This window comes from Sander vitreus, chromosome 20, assembly GCF_031162955.1.
Source record: "Sander vitreus isolate 19-12246 chromosome 20, sanVit1, whole genome shotgun sequence".
In the NCBI taxonomy this organism is placed as follows: Eukaryota; Metazoa; Chordata; class Actinopteri; order Perciformes; family Percidae; genus Sander; species Sander vitreus.
In genome coordinates this window covers 7,896,388-7,913,521 of record NC_135874.1, presented here as the reverse complement: position 1 = coordinate 7,913,521, position 17,134 = coordinate 7,896,388, and the positions used below count along the sequence as shown (strand labels likewise).

The 17,134-nt window shown below is 42.9% G+C and overlaps 1 protein-coding gene across 1 annotated transcript in view; it reads left to right on the top strand.

Annotated features, from left to right (window-relative positions):
- dtnbb (dystrobrevin, beta b) overlaps positions 1-17,134 on the top strand; it is a 39,818-nt gene that overhangs the window by 20,532 nt on the left and 2,152 nt on the right. The window contains exons 11-17 of the mRNA XM_078278195.1: positions 4,839-4,929; positions 5,939-6,027; positions 6,780-6,893; positions 9,704-9,800; positions 11,660-11,819; positions 14,332-14,421; positions 14,725-14,778. Of these exons, the coding sequence (XP_078134321.1) occupies positions 4,839-4,929; positions 5,939-6,027; positions 6,780-6,893; positions 9,704-9,800; positions 11,660-11,819; positions 14,332-14,421; positions 14,725-14,778 (695 nt within the window). The remainder of the gene's footprint in view (positions 1-4,838; positions 4,930-5,938; positions 6,028-6,779; positions 6,894-9,703; positions 9,801-11,659; positions 11,820-14,331; positions 14,422-14,724; positions 14,779-17,134) is intronic.

The window sequence follows — 17,134 nt, the reverse complement described above, 5'->3', positions numbered from 1 at the left end:
CCTCTGCCTCCCTTTCTTACTCTCCTTTGTACAGTTGGATTAAATTGAAGTCAGGATCGCTGATTCATGATTACTAATAAAATGCAAATGCCCTCTACTCCATTCCCTGGTGACAAGCCCCACAGGCCTCTGCAGTGTAGCATTAAATACCTTTAATCTTGTCTTTTAGTCAGCCCAAACCAGTGGCCAACAACATGAACGACACAATGCTCTTGTCCTCTGGGGCACCTACTCCTACCAAAAGGTAAGCACCGCCAGGCGTAACACACAATGTCTGGGGGCATTTCTGTCTTTATTTGATAGGAAAGCTCAGATATGAAAGGGGGGGAAGACATGCAGGAAAACCGTCACAGGTTGGATTCAAACCCTGGACCTTCTGCATCGAGGAATAAACCTCTGTATATGTGCGCCTGCTCTACCAGCTGAGCTAAACGGCCACGCACAATGGCTTTTTAAAGATATTATTCTGATTATTCCACAGAATTAGATAATGTATTCTTCAAAGATGACAAAATGTTACTTTAAGTTACACACATGCAAAAATAAGTTTAATCCCTCAGAATTCACTCTGTGCTCAGAATAGGTGACAGATTCTCTCTGATCAGTGGAAACAGCAAGAAAAGCGCAGAAAATCAGACTATAGATGTTATTTGTTCCCTCACATTGACACACATTTTTGCATCCGAGCAGCATGCCCTTGTTAGTGTATTTTTAGAGAAAAACTTGTTACGCTGTCATGAAAGATATCTGAGCACTCCTACTTAGTGTTGATTTGACAAATAGATTAGGATAGAATTGGAGCCTCACCATGTAAGCAGAAGGCAGGCGAGGGCTCCGTGAAAGCAGCCTAATTGTCTTTTCATTTCAGCCCCTCTCAGTTAAAGGCCACCTCTATTATTATTTGCTCACAGTGGTAATGAACCATTGTGGTTATGAATGATTATGGAGGGCACCCTTAGGCGGCTTTAATGTATCTGCACTATGTCCTGCAAGTCTGTTCTGGGTGAACTTTTCCTTTCGTGTACAGTATCTCTCTCCAACATCTTTCCGGCAATTAATGTTTGCAAGATGGGACTGCTCAGGGACTCAAAACTTGCCTGCAGCGCATTAGAAGGGACGAGACATCACTGTCTGGTGTACAGAAAGAATAGCTCAACCCTGATCAGGTGTTTGACTAAAATCAAGACTAAGACTGAGCCGGGCTATCACTCAGTACTACACCAGGGATCCAGGCAGCTGAAGGACAGCATGCACACTGCAAAAAATGTCCATCACAGTAAAACTAAACCTTAAAATGTGTAATAAAGGGGTGAGGTAACACCAATATTCCCTTACTTCTCTCTTTTACGTTACAAGTATAATTATCTGACCCTGCTGGAAGATTTCCTATCTATGTTTAGAAAAGTGAGATGCTAACAATCAATACCAGATTAAGTTTCCTGCAGAGATGAACATTTTGTGCAGTGCAGTCTTGTCTCCGAGGGCTGACAGTATCAACATCAGAGCGGGATTGAAGGAAGCTGACAAGATAGGGACACCCAAGGCGGTGAACGATGCCTTGCATCCAGACCCGTGGAGGTCAGTGGAAGACATAATGTGTCGCAGCATGTACCAGACCAAGGCGACGCTCTCCTGAGGTTTGTTTCACTGTGGCAGTAATGAAGAAGTCTGATAACCTTTGTCTTGGCATTTTGCTCTGTGAGTCAGAGCTGCTTTGGGAAGATGTCATGCACTGAGGATGCTGTTACCTCGGGGGCGCATAACAACTACAAAGATGCCATATTTAGAGCAGAAATTGCGCATTAAGCCACCGCGACGCTTCCAAAATAGGTTGTGTGGAGAGAGTCAGTGTGGATACCGGTAAATAAGGTGTTGAGAGGAGGGAAGAAGCAGGCTTCACTTAGGTTTGGTTGCAGAGAACAGAAGGCCAGTTCCTACCAGCCTCTCACTGTGTCACATTTGGTTTGTAAATATTAATCTATTATTATAATTACCCGGCACTGGCCTGCCTGCTTTCACATGAAGGACTTATGAGTCGAAGATGCTACTGCTGAATAATGCAAAGCTCCTTGTGGCTCTGCCTCAGTTCAAGAGCCCCAAACTGAAAAGCGGCGCCGGTGCTATCCTCTGTTTGTTGACCCTTTCAGATTCAGAGGAAACATACAAAACACATTCACTAATGTGTGTCAGTACAGAGCTGAAATGGAATGTACACAATGCAAAGTTGTGGCTGTTGTGCTTCCAGCCTCCATCACAGTCTGCTCTCTGATACTGTCAGCTCTGCTGACATGGCATCTGCTCCCTCCCACCTCACTCTCTCTCACAGACAATCGCTCACCACTAGCTCGTCCTCCAAGGGCAAACCGCAATTTATTACCCGTTAGTCATGCAGAACCACGGCGGCAGAAGATAAAATTTAAAAAAAGAAAAAGGCTGTCTTGAGCCTGATGAGTTTTAATTCTGTGTTAACTGAGAATTGACCAAATAAGAGTCAGTGTGGAAACACAGCAGTTTGTTTCTTTTAGGAGTTGTAATGTAGGACTCCTAAAATATTGAATCTAGTGACACATGCTTAACATAAAAGTTTAGATTAAAACATCCCTTAACATCAAAACAAAGTATGCTAAATACCTCAAATGGAACTAGTCAGGCTTTGCAATAATTCAATATGATCATGTATTGATTTCCAGTGGAATTGTATTGTAATAAAATAATATGTTGTTATTCTGCCATCAAAACTAATTAATCAAAACTAATGACGCCAAGTAGATTTTAATTTAAAAAAAAAAGAAAAAAGAAAAAAAAAAAGAGTTATAGAATGGTGTGTATAAAGTGTAAAGTGATTTAATTACTGTAAATGTGATTTTGCCTATATTTGGTAACATTAACTTGAAGTCGCCCTATTTAGCATTTATACGCAGGAAAAATACATTTCTTTTTTTAAATTATGATTGGAGCTCATTAGAATCATTTTCCTGAAAGGTAACATTAGGCCAGGGATTGCTGTGTTAATAAAAGAATGAGTCGGCACCACGACTGAATGAATGCAACTACACTAAACCCTACTAAAGAGATGTGAAATTGTCAAGAAATGGCCGATATCCAAAGCAGTTTATAAGGTCATTATCACAGCTGATATGGAAGGGGGGAATCAGATCTGTGAAACCCCTAACCAATGCAAGATCTCAAGTTACAAGATTTAAATGAGACAGGAAATGAAAGATTTGGAAACTTTAACTATCGAGCTTAGTAGGTGATATTGCGAGATGATTGTCCCTTCTTGTCAATAAGACAACTTTGCCATCTATAGAGTAATGATGAGTATGACATTTGTCTTTAGAAACAAAGAAATTGGACATATTATGTATAACATTCTGTAAATATATTGTTATTAATATCAGAATATTGATTTTGACCATCAGTCATATTAACAAGTAAACATCCACCATGAATTCTGCAGGAACAATATGAATCATCCCTCCAGATGCTCCTCTAAAAGCTTTGATCTTTAGTTAGAGTACCATCAGGCCAATCAGAACAAAGTCTTTAAAAAGCACAATCTCTCATGTTTTCAACCAAAAGAGGTCTGAGATATTGTGTTTGAGTGTGTTTGAGTGTGTTTGTGTGTGTGTGTGTGTGTGTGTGTGTGTGTGTGTGTGTGTGTTGGGGGGGGCGGGGGAAGGTAGCTGGAGTCTTCAAATGTGAGACAAAAATAAAAGTATCTGGGAAAGATGCCAGTTCAGGAGGGCTTGAAGGCAGTTCAAGCATCTTTGTCCAAAACCTGGAACAGACCATCAGGTGGTGCCAGGAAACTCCCTGATGGAGCAGCTTCTATACTGACGATAGCCCAAAGATCCAGACATGCAGTGCAGCTCAAAAAGACCTCGTTGGGTCACAGCATTTTCTTGAGCCAACCCAAGCAGCTAACCTAATGTTTGTTAATGTATTTTAATTTTACAAGAAACCTCAGGCTCTGCCTATGCTTTAGCCTGAGGATAAGACTGTAAATTATTTAGAAAGTGCCCCATTTTACAAGACATTTCTTGACAGCGCGGACCAACTGAATGTTTTTTTGAGTAAGATGACACTATCTTGAAACAAGTCGAACAAGTATTTTAAGATATCATCACTGGGCGAAGAAAACCCTTGAAACAAGCGATGTGGGAGCTGGAGCAGATAAAATTCTCTCATCACACTGGCAGCTTTTTTTTTATCTGCTTTGAAGAAAGATTTTAATACAAATGTGGATTAAAAGGCTGGTTTGCAGTGTTTTTAGGGCCTGGGTAGTCAAAGCTGCAGGGGCCGTGGTTGTTGCAGCGGGTTTGAAGCCAGATTAGATTTAATGGTCTTAATCATCGCTCACTCTCCACTCAGTTAGCTGGAGCCCAGCACCATTTCAGCTCTCCTTCACTCTTCATTGCAGACCGCCTGCCGTGAAGGGACAGCATATGTCCTGTCATCTGTCCACACCATATGCCACGCCCATGATCATTTAAAGTTTCATGCCTTATTTGACATTTCCAGTCAGTGATGAAATGGCCAGAACGGGGATTGGCACAGCCACAAATACATTTGGCATGCTGCATTCTCTCTTAGCCATCTCAGTTCATTGTTATGTCCAATTATGTCAGACTGTCTATCTATCTATCTATCTATCTATCTATCTTGGCTATGTCTAAGCCAAATGTCATATATTAAGGGCACCTTAATTATAAAAGTTTTACATGATCACTTTGACTCTACAAACTTTCCCTTCTACTTACGTAAGATCTTTTCACATTGGAGTCAGTGTTGCTGTATATGTGTTGATGTATTTCTCCGTCTATGACTTTGGGCAGTGTCTTGGAGAGTCCCAGCCGTCTAGATGAAGAGCACCGCCTCATCGCTCGATACGCTGCCCGCCTGGCAGCCGAGGCGGGCAACTCCACAGTGAGTGTCTCGCAGGACTGCCCGTGGTGGGCTTCAGTCAACCCGCATTTCACATCTAATGCTTTGACAATTGTTAGGCACCTCATTGTGACTGGAGAACTCAAACATTTAAGCTGCAGTGTAAAGACTACTCACGCTTACATGTCAGACTGTGTAACTATAAGTGCTCTAATTTCCCATCAGTTTTACTTGTCCCATAAGTTTTAAATTAAAAATCATCCGCTGCCAATCTCTTGTTGTAGAAACATTTTTGGTGATCATGGTCAACGCTAACCACGGTGACAAATACAACATACGTTTCCTGTGACTGCTTCACAATAAAATCCACCCCGTGTTTCACCAGTTGATGTTTAGCAGCGGCACTAGGAAAGGTTTGCACTAGCAGTAACTTACTACAGCTCTGACAGTGAACAGTAAACATTGAGGCTGATGTCAATTAGATAGAACTGTGCTGTGAATCCCTCACACGTATGTAGGCAATTTGAATCCAACACAGGAATGGTGGACTCCGCCACCACCAATTAAAACTACTATATAGAGAGATAATTACAGAATGTGAATACATTAATGGCTAATAAAGAATCAAAAATACAGTTTGATTTCATAAAAATCTTAAGGATTATAACTTCAAAGGCCTTACAAACAATACATATTAATGACTAAATAAACACCATAAAGGGTCTTTGATAAAAAATAGAAGGTAGAAGCTTGTGTACATTAAAAAGTTCAGGACAGAAGTTAACTACAACTTCCAGGAACAGTTCGCTTAAGGCAAAAAAGAATCATGTAGAGTTACTTTGGATTTATTTGGATTTGTACTTTGCATCCCTTTATATTTAGGGATAAAGGAAAGCTTTGGTGAGATGGAATGGCTCCCTGTTTATGCAGAAACATAATAAGTCTCCAGCTGAGTCATTACTGCTCACTATGGTCAGAAGGTAGCTGTTGCTGTTTGACTTTTGTTCTCCCACCGTTGTCAATGCCATACTATGCTAATTTTGTTTTTCAGCAACAATGTCCTCCAACAGATCTGGGTTTCAACTTTGATGCTAATAAGCAACAGAGACAGCTGATCGCAGAGCTGGAGAACAAAAACAGGTACAATTTATCATTTAAACACCGTAAACAAATCAGTATGGTTTTACTGATTGGTTAGCTGGCTGGTTTGTAGTGGTGGAGTATTGTTAGCCTAATTAACTTAAGTAGGCTACTGTACTTAAATATAGTTTCTAGGTACCTGTACTGTTAATCTGACAACTATAATGACTAGTTACTTTGCATTTTCAGACTTTACATGCAAAACATACCATCAATTATAAAACATGATGCATTGCTACAAATTTAAACAAGAGTTGGATGAGAAGCTCGATACCACTCTCATATCTGTCCAGTAAATATATGGCTAATGCGAACAGTTGATTAGCTTAGCTTAGCATAAAGACTAGAAACAGGGGGAAACAGTTAGCCAGATTTTTGTCCGAGAGCAATACATCCCAATAAAGTCTTGTCACACTGTGAGTTTGACAGACAACCAGGCGAGTGGAGACTAACTCTAAAAAGCATAGCTATTCCCTAGCTCTACCTCAACCAGCTACATTAAAATGCTGCTCACTTGTTTGTGCATCGAAAATAATAACAGTAAAACACTGTGAAAGCAGCCATTCTACATGAGTAGCACTTTTCCCTTTGTTAATGTACATGGAAGCACATTTTGCTAAAAATTAGTTCTGTACTTTTAAATACAATTTAGAATGCAGGATTTTTAAATTGTTGTATTACTTCAATTTCAGTAAATTATCCAATATTTCTGCTGTTTACTGATTGACTAACTCATTGACTAACTCATTCAGGGAGATCCTCCAGGAGATCCAGCGGCTGCGTTTGGAGCACGAGCAGGCCTCTCAGCCGACCCCAGAAAAAGCCCAGCAGAACCCCACACTTCTGACTGAACTGCGGCTCCTCAGGTATCATCTCTGCTAACACCACCACACCGCTTATATAAAGCATCTTCTTCCCAGCAACAGGAAGAAAGAGCCATATATTAAGGAAATCAAGTAATGCAACGACTTCAGGCCTGTTAATGTAGGCTAGACTCATTCTTCAAGTAGAAATAATGTCCAGCTAATTCAGGAAGGTGTTTTTGGAATTAGCTTCACCACCACCAGCAGCAGCAGCAGTGTGGGCATTTATCATGCTGGCAGGACGCTGAGACCCTTGGGTTCACTTCTTGGAAGAGACGCGTTACAGCTCTTGTTGCCCTGAATGACTCCTCGTTTGTTTGGTCTGGCCTACATAATGAATCAGCAGTCAGGTTTATGGTCAACAGTTGTGACAAAGATTTAAATTTGACATTAATTAAATGTTTTATAACAAATGATTGGCTACCATTCAATGCTGGGTCACTGTAAACATTTATAGCAGAACTAGAAATGAGTTTGAATTATACTTCCTCACGGTGCAGATCTATTTTTTGCGACACGACTTAAGCGTGGTGCCGCGACGTAATACATCCATGGTTGATGCTCCACGCCCCTGACCGGCAGCTGATTGGACAAACGCGTCATGTGGGTCTGGCTGCTCGAGAATTTCTAATCGACTGTCATGGCGGCTCGGACGGAATACGATCTCATATTTTACGAAAATAGTTCACCGAAACGTGTTTCTGAAAAGATTTTAAGTGAGAAATAGGCCATGCAGTTGCTGAATCTGTCTTCATTTCAAATCGACAAAGGTCAGTTTGAAAGACTTTCGTCTACTTCCACTGGATAGTCGCATCGTGTTCAACGGATTCATTCATGCATAAAGGTGGGCATCGGCCAGCTTTTTTGACGCGCAGCATTTTTTCAAATGCAGCGCCGCCTTCCCGGGATGCTTTGTGGGCGCATTAAAGTCGCTTGACGTCACCCATAGGAATAAAGTGGAGCGTGGCGTGACAGAAGCGTCGCACGGCCAGGTGGATCTGCACTGTTATGCGTGTTTTACAGTAGCCGCAGCCAAGCTGGCGTGCGCCATCGTGACATCAAAATGACGTAGATCTTGCCGGCACGCCCGGGTTTATAGCGCACAAGCAGAGGTTGTGCACCACTCTTTATTTTTCAGCGGCGAGCTGGGCAACCGGATGCCAGGACTCTCAGTGACTGCAAGTCTCTCTTGTAAACTTACTGGGTTAAGATGAGTTCTTTTTTGGCGAATGAAAGGCTTGATCCGACCAAGTAGGTCATCGAATCAAATCGAAGCATTGACGTCAATGCTGCTGCCAGTTCTGCCGTTGTTTATCTTTTTCTTCTTCTTCTAGTCCGTAGAAAGAGCAAAGTCGGTAGCCTTTCCTCATTAGCGGCACCTCTGTTAAGGAGAAGACTGCAACTAATGTCGCGACCACCAGCGCGGGTATAAATAGTTACGGCGATTCCATGACGTCACATTTGCACATGCCAGCTGGGCTGCGGTTACTGTAAAACACGCTTTACTCTTTGGCATGTTAAGAGGATTGTTGTACAGGCATCTAATTCTATGTTTTATTTTGAAACAGTAATAAAACTGTGAGATACATTTATTCCACTTATTATTTTTCTCAGTTTAATTCAAAGATGTCTAGAAACATTTTTCAGCTCACTGTGCCTGTTTATGATTCAGGTTTTATACCAGGACATTATCGAGTAGAAATATTGCATCACAGACTGTGCGCTGTGTTGGGAGCCTGGCTGGACGGCTCTGATGTTGCCTTTATTCAGCCCGGAGATACAGAACACAGCAGAGGAGTTTACAGTCTGCAGATGTTTGTGAATTTTTGATAGGTTGACTCCAAACAGAGACGATTGCTACAGCTCTTTTAAGGTTTTTGCAAAATGCAGTTACTCATTGTGAACACCAGAGGGTGATAATAAACCAGAATCCTGACCTAAAAGATGGCCAGATAATTGCTGTCAAACTCAAGTTACCTGCAGGGGCCACTTTGTTCCCTCATACCGGAAATACTGCTCTGCATTGTTAGAGTGGTGATTCTGCTGAGATTGTATTCCTGGAGAATACATGAACATAACGCAATACATAAATAAATAATCAATTGTACTCCTCTCTTGAAACTGTCAGTACTCCAGGTCAACATTTTTGGTTCATACAGAGACATTTTAGTGTCAGGTGCACCACAGTAAATCACACTTCTGTTAGTCACAAGTTTAAGTATTTATGTTGACCAGTAGGGCAGCTATGTGCAGCTTGCAAATGTTAAATGTGGGGATAATAAGCCCAAATTTGTTCTCCAATATTACAGCCATGCTAAGAAAAACCTGTAAAATAGTTATTTGCGGGCCAGATGTAACAGTGAATTAAACAGGTTGGGGCCTTTATGAAATTATCTTATATGCCAGATCTGGGCCCCTGGTAACTTCGAGACAGTACGGTATAGTACTGTGGCCTGATGCAAATGAAATATGACTACATACATTCAACATGCAGTGTCTGTGTCTGCAACAGATCCTTGAATTATTGGACCCTAAGGTAAATCTGTAACACACATCTGTAGAAAATTTGGGAAAAACCTACAGGAAATAAAGGTATTTATGAAATAATTTACAGACATGTATCCTCAAACTACTCACAAAAAATGAAATGGATTCCCCAAACAATCAAGGCCCACTGCTTTGTTAAAGTACAGAGGTGTTTTTATAAACAGTATGATGTCTACCTGTGCATTGTGTTTTCTTACTGTCTGATCAAAGCAGAACTTCCTCTCTTGTGTATTACTGTATCCCCAAACTCTGTCCTTCTGTGGCAGACACAGGAAGGACGAGCTGGAGAGGCGCATGTCGGCCCTGCAGGAGAGCAGACGGGAGCTGATGGTGCAGCTGGAGGGACTCATGAGGCTGCTAAAGGTAAGACGACCACCTCTTTCAAGAAGAATTAAGTGATAAAAAGGCCTCTGGATCAGTATTGATATCCTATTGTAGGATGGTGCATAAACAGTAAGCCATTGTCCTAAATTAAAATAGCATTTTACAGGTTTTGTCAGTGCTCATATAGTTTACATGATTCGGTTTTAAAGCTTGGTGGCATGTTTGATTAAATGAGATGTTGGCATGTTTGATTCTTTAAAACCAAGACATAGCAGTGATCTTAAGTTATGTTAATGTGCCGTATGGTGCATGCAGAAATCCCTTTCTTCTTCTTCTTCTTCTTCTTCTTCCGCTGCTTTAATTCTGTTGCTCTCACTCTTCTTGCTCTCTCTCACTGCTTACCTTTGCTGGCTGATAGGATGAGGAACAGAAGCAGGCTGTAAGTTGCCTTTAATTCAGTTTGCAAGGCTCAATACCTGGCTCTAGTCTCAGCACTTAGTTTAATGTGACTGTGTTCCCCCCTTCACACAGATGTGATTGAAGGAAGTTCTAACAGATTTTAAGAAGGGTGTTAGGAAAGATAATAGGATACCACTCTCTAACTGGGTTACAATGATCTAGTCCTTTTATCCGGGCTACTCCACAACATCCTTGTCAGCACAATTGGGGAGCTAAAACTACAGACTGTGACACAAGCTTTAAAATCGGTTTTCTCAGGTCCATGGTCCAAACAAGTTGAGAGAACTGTGTTTTTCTTAGCCCAAATGTCAGGGACCTGTTCCTTTCATCGGCACTAACAACCTCCCTTCTAATGCGACTGCAGTCTGGCCGGCCATCTGCTGCCTGGCCCCGAGCCATCAACCTGGGCCTGCACCAGTCCCAGAGACACACAGTGATCCTTTCTCTGGGAGATATATCTCACATCTCAGCACAGGCCCCAGTCGCTCACCCACACATGCTTCTCATTACCCCCTCGGTGCAGTAAAGGTGAACTATAGACACACAGCCAGCCAGTATAGGATTTCCAGAAGGTTTTCTTGCCTTTAAACCACTGTTTTTGTTTGTTCTCCCTATAAGGATCAAGTTATTTTATCTATGTTTGTTTTAATAAAAGTCATCTTAAGAAGCAAAAAGGTCATCTCTTCACAAAGCTGCAATCTGTGATTGCAATACGGCATCTTCCATTGAAATGCAGTTGTTCCAGAATTGGCTTTGTTGATGCAGAGATTAATTGGATTTTATCTCTCTATCAGAAGCCCAGATTGACTAGCGCCTTGCAGGTGGAAGATCCAATATGTCATGAAAATAACCAAATATGCCATGCTATCTGCAAACTATGCAACAGCAAAAAGATGCCTAGTAACATTGGTCAGCTAGTCTTTTTTGCACCTGTCATGGCCAAACACATAAGAAATTATGTGTATATCTCAATATTTTGATAATATAGTATTTATTTGCTGATGCAAATCAAGATTGCGGCCAACTCATGAACATCTTTGTGTCATATCTTATATGTCTTATGTATTATAAGAAGACTACACTTGAGTTTAAAGGAATAGTTGGCCATTTGGGGAAATATGATTTCTGGCCAAGAGAGACCACGCTCATGTCTGTACGGTAAATATGTAGCTATGTTGATTAGCGTAGCGTAGCGTAATAAAAAAAACAGAAGAGTAAAAATGACAAGTTGTGGTTCCAGTGGATCAGAGTGGTGTCAATCTTCTAATCGACGGCTCAGCAAGAAAGCAAATAAGCGTGTTTCCCAAAATGTCAAACTATTTCTTCAACATCTGTTTCAAGACTAACCGAGGTGAAACAAGCCTGTAATGTGAGCTGACAGACTCAACAGTTGATTTGCTGATGATACTGTAACTATCACGGGTGATTTTATGTTACAGTCCCAGTCTGGAAGCTCCCCTCATTCCTCCCCTAGTCACGGTGCAGGTTGCTCCATGCCCATGCCCATTCGCTCCACCTCAGCTGGGTCCACCCCGACTCACACACCACAGGACTGCCTGGCAGGGGTGGGAGGGGACGTTCTTGAGGCCTTTGCTCAGGGTGAGTGTGCACCAACACCCGAAAGTGGCAGTTATTTAAGATATAGACTAAATGATTTGTAGTGGTATACATAGTATCTAAAACTGACTACACATTGACAAACTACAATATTAAATGCTCTTACATGTATTATTTAGTGATAAAAATAGAATGATATAATATTCTATGATAATATTAGCCTGGTCCTACCAGACTCTCGTACATTTCATTTGTACAGAGAATCTGGCCACTCTCCATTGACAAGTGTTAACTTCCTTGAAGGCGGGTACTCTGTTGAAGTTTAAAACTATTGGATCTGCCCAGAGCCACTCTGGATCTGCCATAACCAATCGCTAACTTTTGGTCGTGACGTCGGCTTAGCATCGCTAGCGTTCGCCTTAGCCAACTCCTTTATCTAACGGAGCGAGCTGGAAAATCAAACTTCTCCCGAACCCCGTGGGGGGGAGGGCCACAACATTATGGCCACCAACAAAACTCAGCAAAGATTGTTCTTGCTCGGGCTTTAACTTCTGGATATTCGGCAGCGTTGCCACAACGGACCGAATGGCTTCGCTCGCATCTTTCTCCACCGCCATTACAGAACTACAACTCTAGCGCACAACCTTAACATCGTCGTTCTCAGCCACTCCCTCTGTTTGCTGATTAGACCGGTAAAGATTGGCTGGAGAAAACCCACGAATATACCGTCTCCTTCCAGGCAGCGCTGCGACCGTTGACTTCAAGCATAGACACTATATAAACTGGACCAACAGATCCCGTTGCTCTGGACGGAGACCAGTGAAGGATATTAGAAGCACTTTTTCCCGGTGAGCGCTGAGCGTTACTGTGCAGCCTCCAACTGTGAGAGGTGACGTGGCCAACCTGTCTGAAATTTGTAAGTCTTCTGGTAGCTGTGCCAAGAGAAATCTCAATCATTCCCAATCTTGCAGAGACAGAGAGCGTAGGTAAATGTAATGGCGCTTTTCCATTACATGGTACCTGCTCGACTCGCCTCGACTCTACTCGCCTTTTTTGGTTTTCCATTACGAAAAAAAGTACCTGGTACCTGCTAACAGTACCACCTGAGTCGAGGTTCCAAGCGAGCTGAGCCGATACCAAAAGGTGACATGAAAGCGACAGACGGGTGTCCTGAACAAACCCGCTATTTTTAAACAGTTTAACCAGCTGCTTTTTTTTTTGCTAACTCCAGCTTAATTTGAAACTAAATGTGTCTTCTGGCTGTGGCAACAACAACACACCTTCCACGTTCTGTGTGTGTGTCGCGTTAGGTCACGGCAGTTTACTGCGGGGCAGTTTACTGCGGCGTCGCTTGTTTTACAGTTCTGCGGAGGCTCCAGGCAGAGCTTTCGCTGTAGCCTACGCACACACACACATGCTGGCTCGTGTATAAACATCAGGCCACTTTGACATAGGCTACGGCGAAAGCTCTGCCTGGAGCCTCCACAGAACTGTAAAACAAGCTCAAGTGGCCTGATGTTTATACTTGTGCGCTGGTGTGTGCGTCGAGCCGGCATATAAGAAGACCAGCCACGCTGAGGCGGTACTAAAATCTGCAATGGAAAACGGACGCACAGTGTGTCGAGTCGAGTCGAGGCGAGTAGAGTCGAGGCGAGTCGAGCAGGTACCATGTAATGGAAAAACGCCATAAGGAGATAACATGGACACAGACTAATTATTGCTAACTAAAATGCTAGTTAACATTAGTAATTAAACTTAAACAGCTAATGTAAGTCGAAACTGCCTGCGAGCTTCTCCTGTGCTATACGGTAATTCCTCTACTATGCGACAGTAAGTAGGGTGGTTATGACACAATCGTTAGCCTATTTTTATAAAAACGTCTGCTACGGACGCATAATGTGAGATACAAGGTAATGGAGCCTTTTATACATTGTCGTGTTTCTTTAGAAATAAACAATGGACAAAAAAGTCTTTAAACACTTCAGATGTAAAGTTATTCGCTGTCAAAGTGACGTCAAAATGAATGGCAGTCAATGGAATGCTAACGTCGGGTGACCGTTTGGTAGCATCAAAATGGCGCCATAGGAGGTTCGAGTTCTGAAGCAAAGCTTACCCCCTTGACTTCAAGGCACCTAACCCTAACCATTGCCTAATCCTAGTGCCTTCCAGACAGCACTGCCTGGAAAGAGACATTGGCGGCTTAAAACACTGATAAACGTACGTAGGAGGGCAGAGCCAGGCTATGATAATATAACACTGTGAAAGGAGCCATACTGCATAATAAGTACTTTTGATACTTTAGTTACATTTTGCTGATAATATTTCTGTACTTTTAAGTAACATTTTAAATTCAGGACTTGTACTGGAGTATTTTTAGGCTTTGGCTTTTCTACTTGTACTTAAGTAAAGGATCTGAGTACTTATTCCACACCTGCCACCAGGAAATGCACTCCAAGTGCTTTTCCCTATTTACACTTTCACATGATTACACTGCAAGACTAGAAACTCCATGTGTTGAGTGTGTGTTTGATTTGATAATGTCTCTATTTTCTAGGTGTACCTAGAAATCTTCGGAATGATCTATTAGTTGCTGCTGACTCAATCACAAACACCATGTCATCACTGGTGAAAGAGCTCCACTCAGGTAAGTCTATAACACATTTCATGGTTTGAGTCTGTTTTATCATATGGATTATGATTTTGCTTCCTGGAATTCGACATGTCATTACTGAGATATCTTTCTCTGCATGTTTGTCATTGTCACACCTGCTTCTGATTTGTTTCCCTTGATATTTTTTTAGTTTTTACATAGTGACCAAAAACATTGGGCCTCATTCATCAATACCTTGCTAAGTTTTTTCTTAAATTTGCTCTTAAGAACGTTTGGTGAATGAGGCCCATTGTCAATAAAATCTCTGGGTTTTTTTTTTTTTTTTTTTTTTTACAGTTGATGACGTGGGAGTGGAAGAGGAGACCAACATGAGGAACGGTGGAGACAGAGGTATGTCTACCTACATGCTATAGTATAGTATAATAGTTTTCCTACTTTAATCTCTCAGAACCAGTCACACTATTAAGAGTATGCCACTCAAAAACAGAATTATTTGTGTTCATCGTAAAGATTGGCCAAAACATAAACATGCAGAAACATGCAGTTTTTCTTTAGCTGAAGCAGAATGAACAAAAAGTAGGAATTATAATTAATTAGTATTATATTGTGCATATATAACATAGTAGGTAAGCCTAGAACATCAGTGGTTGTAATCATTTTATTTAATTCTCAGGATCAAAAGTTACTTAAGTTAAAATTGCTTTCTCATGATAATGGGTTAATTATCGAGAAAACAAGCTGTTTCCCAAGATACAACAGCAGGTTGTTTTCTCTAATTAACAGGATAAATACCTTGTTTTCAAAATAAACTGAAAGGCCATTTTAATGTGCTAATTATGCCATTATGTCGAGATAACGAGATAATTAACCCGTTATCCCGAGTAAAAACAACCTGCTGTTGTATCTTGGGATACAACAGCTTGTTTTCTTGATATAACTAGATAATTAACCCATCATCACGAGAAAATGACTGATATACTGAGATAAGAGGATAATTAACTCATGATCTCGAGATAAGGGGATGAAATAAAATGATTGCAACCACGGTCGTTCTTCCATCCATCTTCGTCCGCTTATCCGGGGTCGGGTTGCGGGGGCAGCAGCTCCAGCAGGGGACCCCAAACTTCCCTTTTCCCTGAGCCACATTAACCAGCTCCGACTGGGGGATTTCGAGGCATTCCCAGGCCAGGTTGGAGATATAATCCCTCCACCTAGTCCTGGGTCTTCCCCGAGGCCTCCTCCCAGCTGGACGTGCCTGGAACACCTCCCTAGGGAGACGCCCAGGGGGCATCCTTACCAGATGCCCAAACCACCTCAACTGGCTCCTTTCGACGCAAAGGAGTAGCGGCTCTACTCCGAGCTCCTCACGGATGACTGAGCTTCTCACCCTATCTCTAAGGGAGACACCAGCCACCCTCCTACGCCTCGATATCCTGTCCATAAATATTACAAACAGGATTGGTGATAAAGCGCAGCCCTGGCAGAGGCCAATCCTCACCTGAAACGAGTCCGACTTACTGCCGAGAACCCGGACACAGCTCTCGCTTTGGTTATACAGAGATTGGATGGCCCTGAGAAGGGACCCCCTCACCCCATACTCCCGCAGCACCTCCCACAGTATCTCCCGGGGGACCCGGTCATACGCCTTTTCCAGATCCACAAAACACATGTAGACCGGTTGGGCATACTCCCAGGCTCCCTCCAGGATCCTTGCGAGAGTAAAGAACTGGTCCGTTGTTCCACGACCAGGACGGAATCCGCATTGTTCCTCTTCAACCCGAGGTTTGACTATCGGCCGAAACCTCCTTTCCAGCACCTTGAAGTAGACTTTACTAGGGAGGCTGAGAAGTGTGATACCCCTGTAACTGGCACAGACTCTCTGGTCCCCCTTTTTGAACAGGGGAACCACCACCCCTGTCTGCCACTCCTTAGGTACTGTCCCAAACTTCCACGCAATGTTGAAGATGCATGTCAACCAAGACAACCCCTCCACACCCAGAGCTTTCAGCATTTCTGGACGGATCTCATCAATCCCTGGGGCTTTGCCACTGTGGAGTTTGACTACCTCAGCAACTTCCACCAGGGAAATTGACGACAATCTCCCATCATCCTCCAGCTCTGCCTCTGACATAGAAGGCGTATTAGTTGGATTTAGGAGTTCCTCAAAGTGCTCCTTCCACCGCCCTATTACCTCCTCAGTTGAGGTCAACAGCGTCCCATCCTTACTGTACATAGCTTGGATGGTTTACCGCTTCCCCCTCCTGAGGTGGCGAACAGTTTTCCAGAAGCACCTTGGTGCCAACCGAAAGTCCTTCTCCATGTCTTCTCCGAACTTCTCCCACAGCTGCTGCTTTGCCTCTTTCACAGCAGAGGTTGCAGCTCTTCGGGCCCTTCGGTACCCTGCAACTGCCTCTGGTGTCCTCCGGGATAACATATCCCGGGAAAAACTCCTTCAGTCGGACGGCTTCCCTGACCACCGGTGTCCACCACGGTGTTCGTGGGTTACCGCCCCTTGAGGCACCTAAGACCCAAAACCACAGCTCCTTGCCGCAACTTCAGCAATGGAAACTTTGAACATCGTCCACTCGGATTCAATGCCCCCAGCCTCCACAGGGATGCACGAAAAGCTCCGCCGGAGGTGTGAGTTGAAAGTCTGTCAGACAGGGGCCTCCTCCAGATGTTCCCAATTTACCCGCACTACCCGTTTGGGCTTACCAGTCTTCCCCCACCCCCTGACCCAACTCAC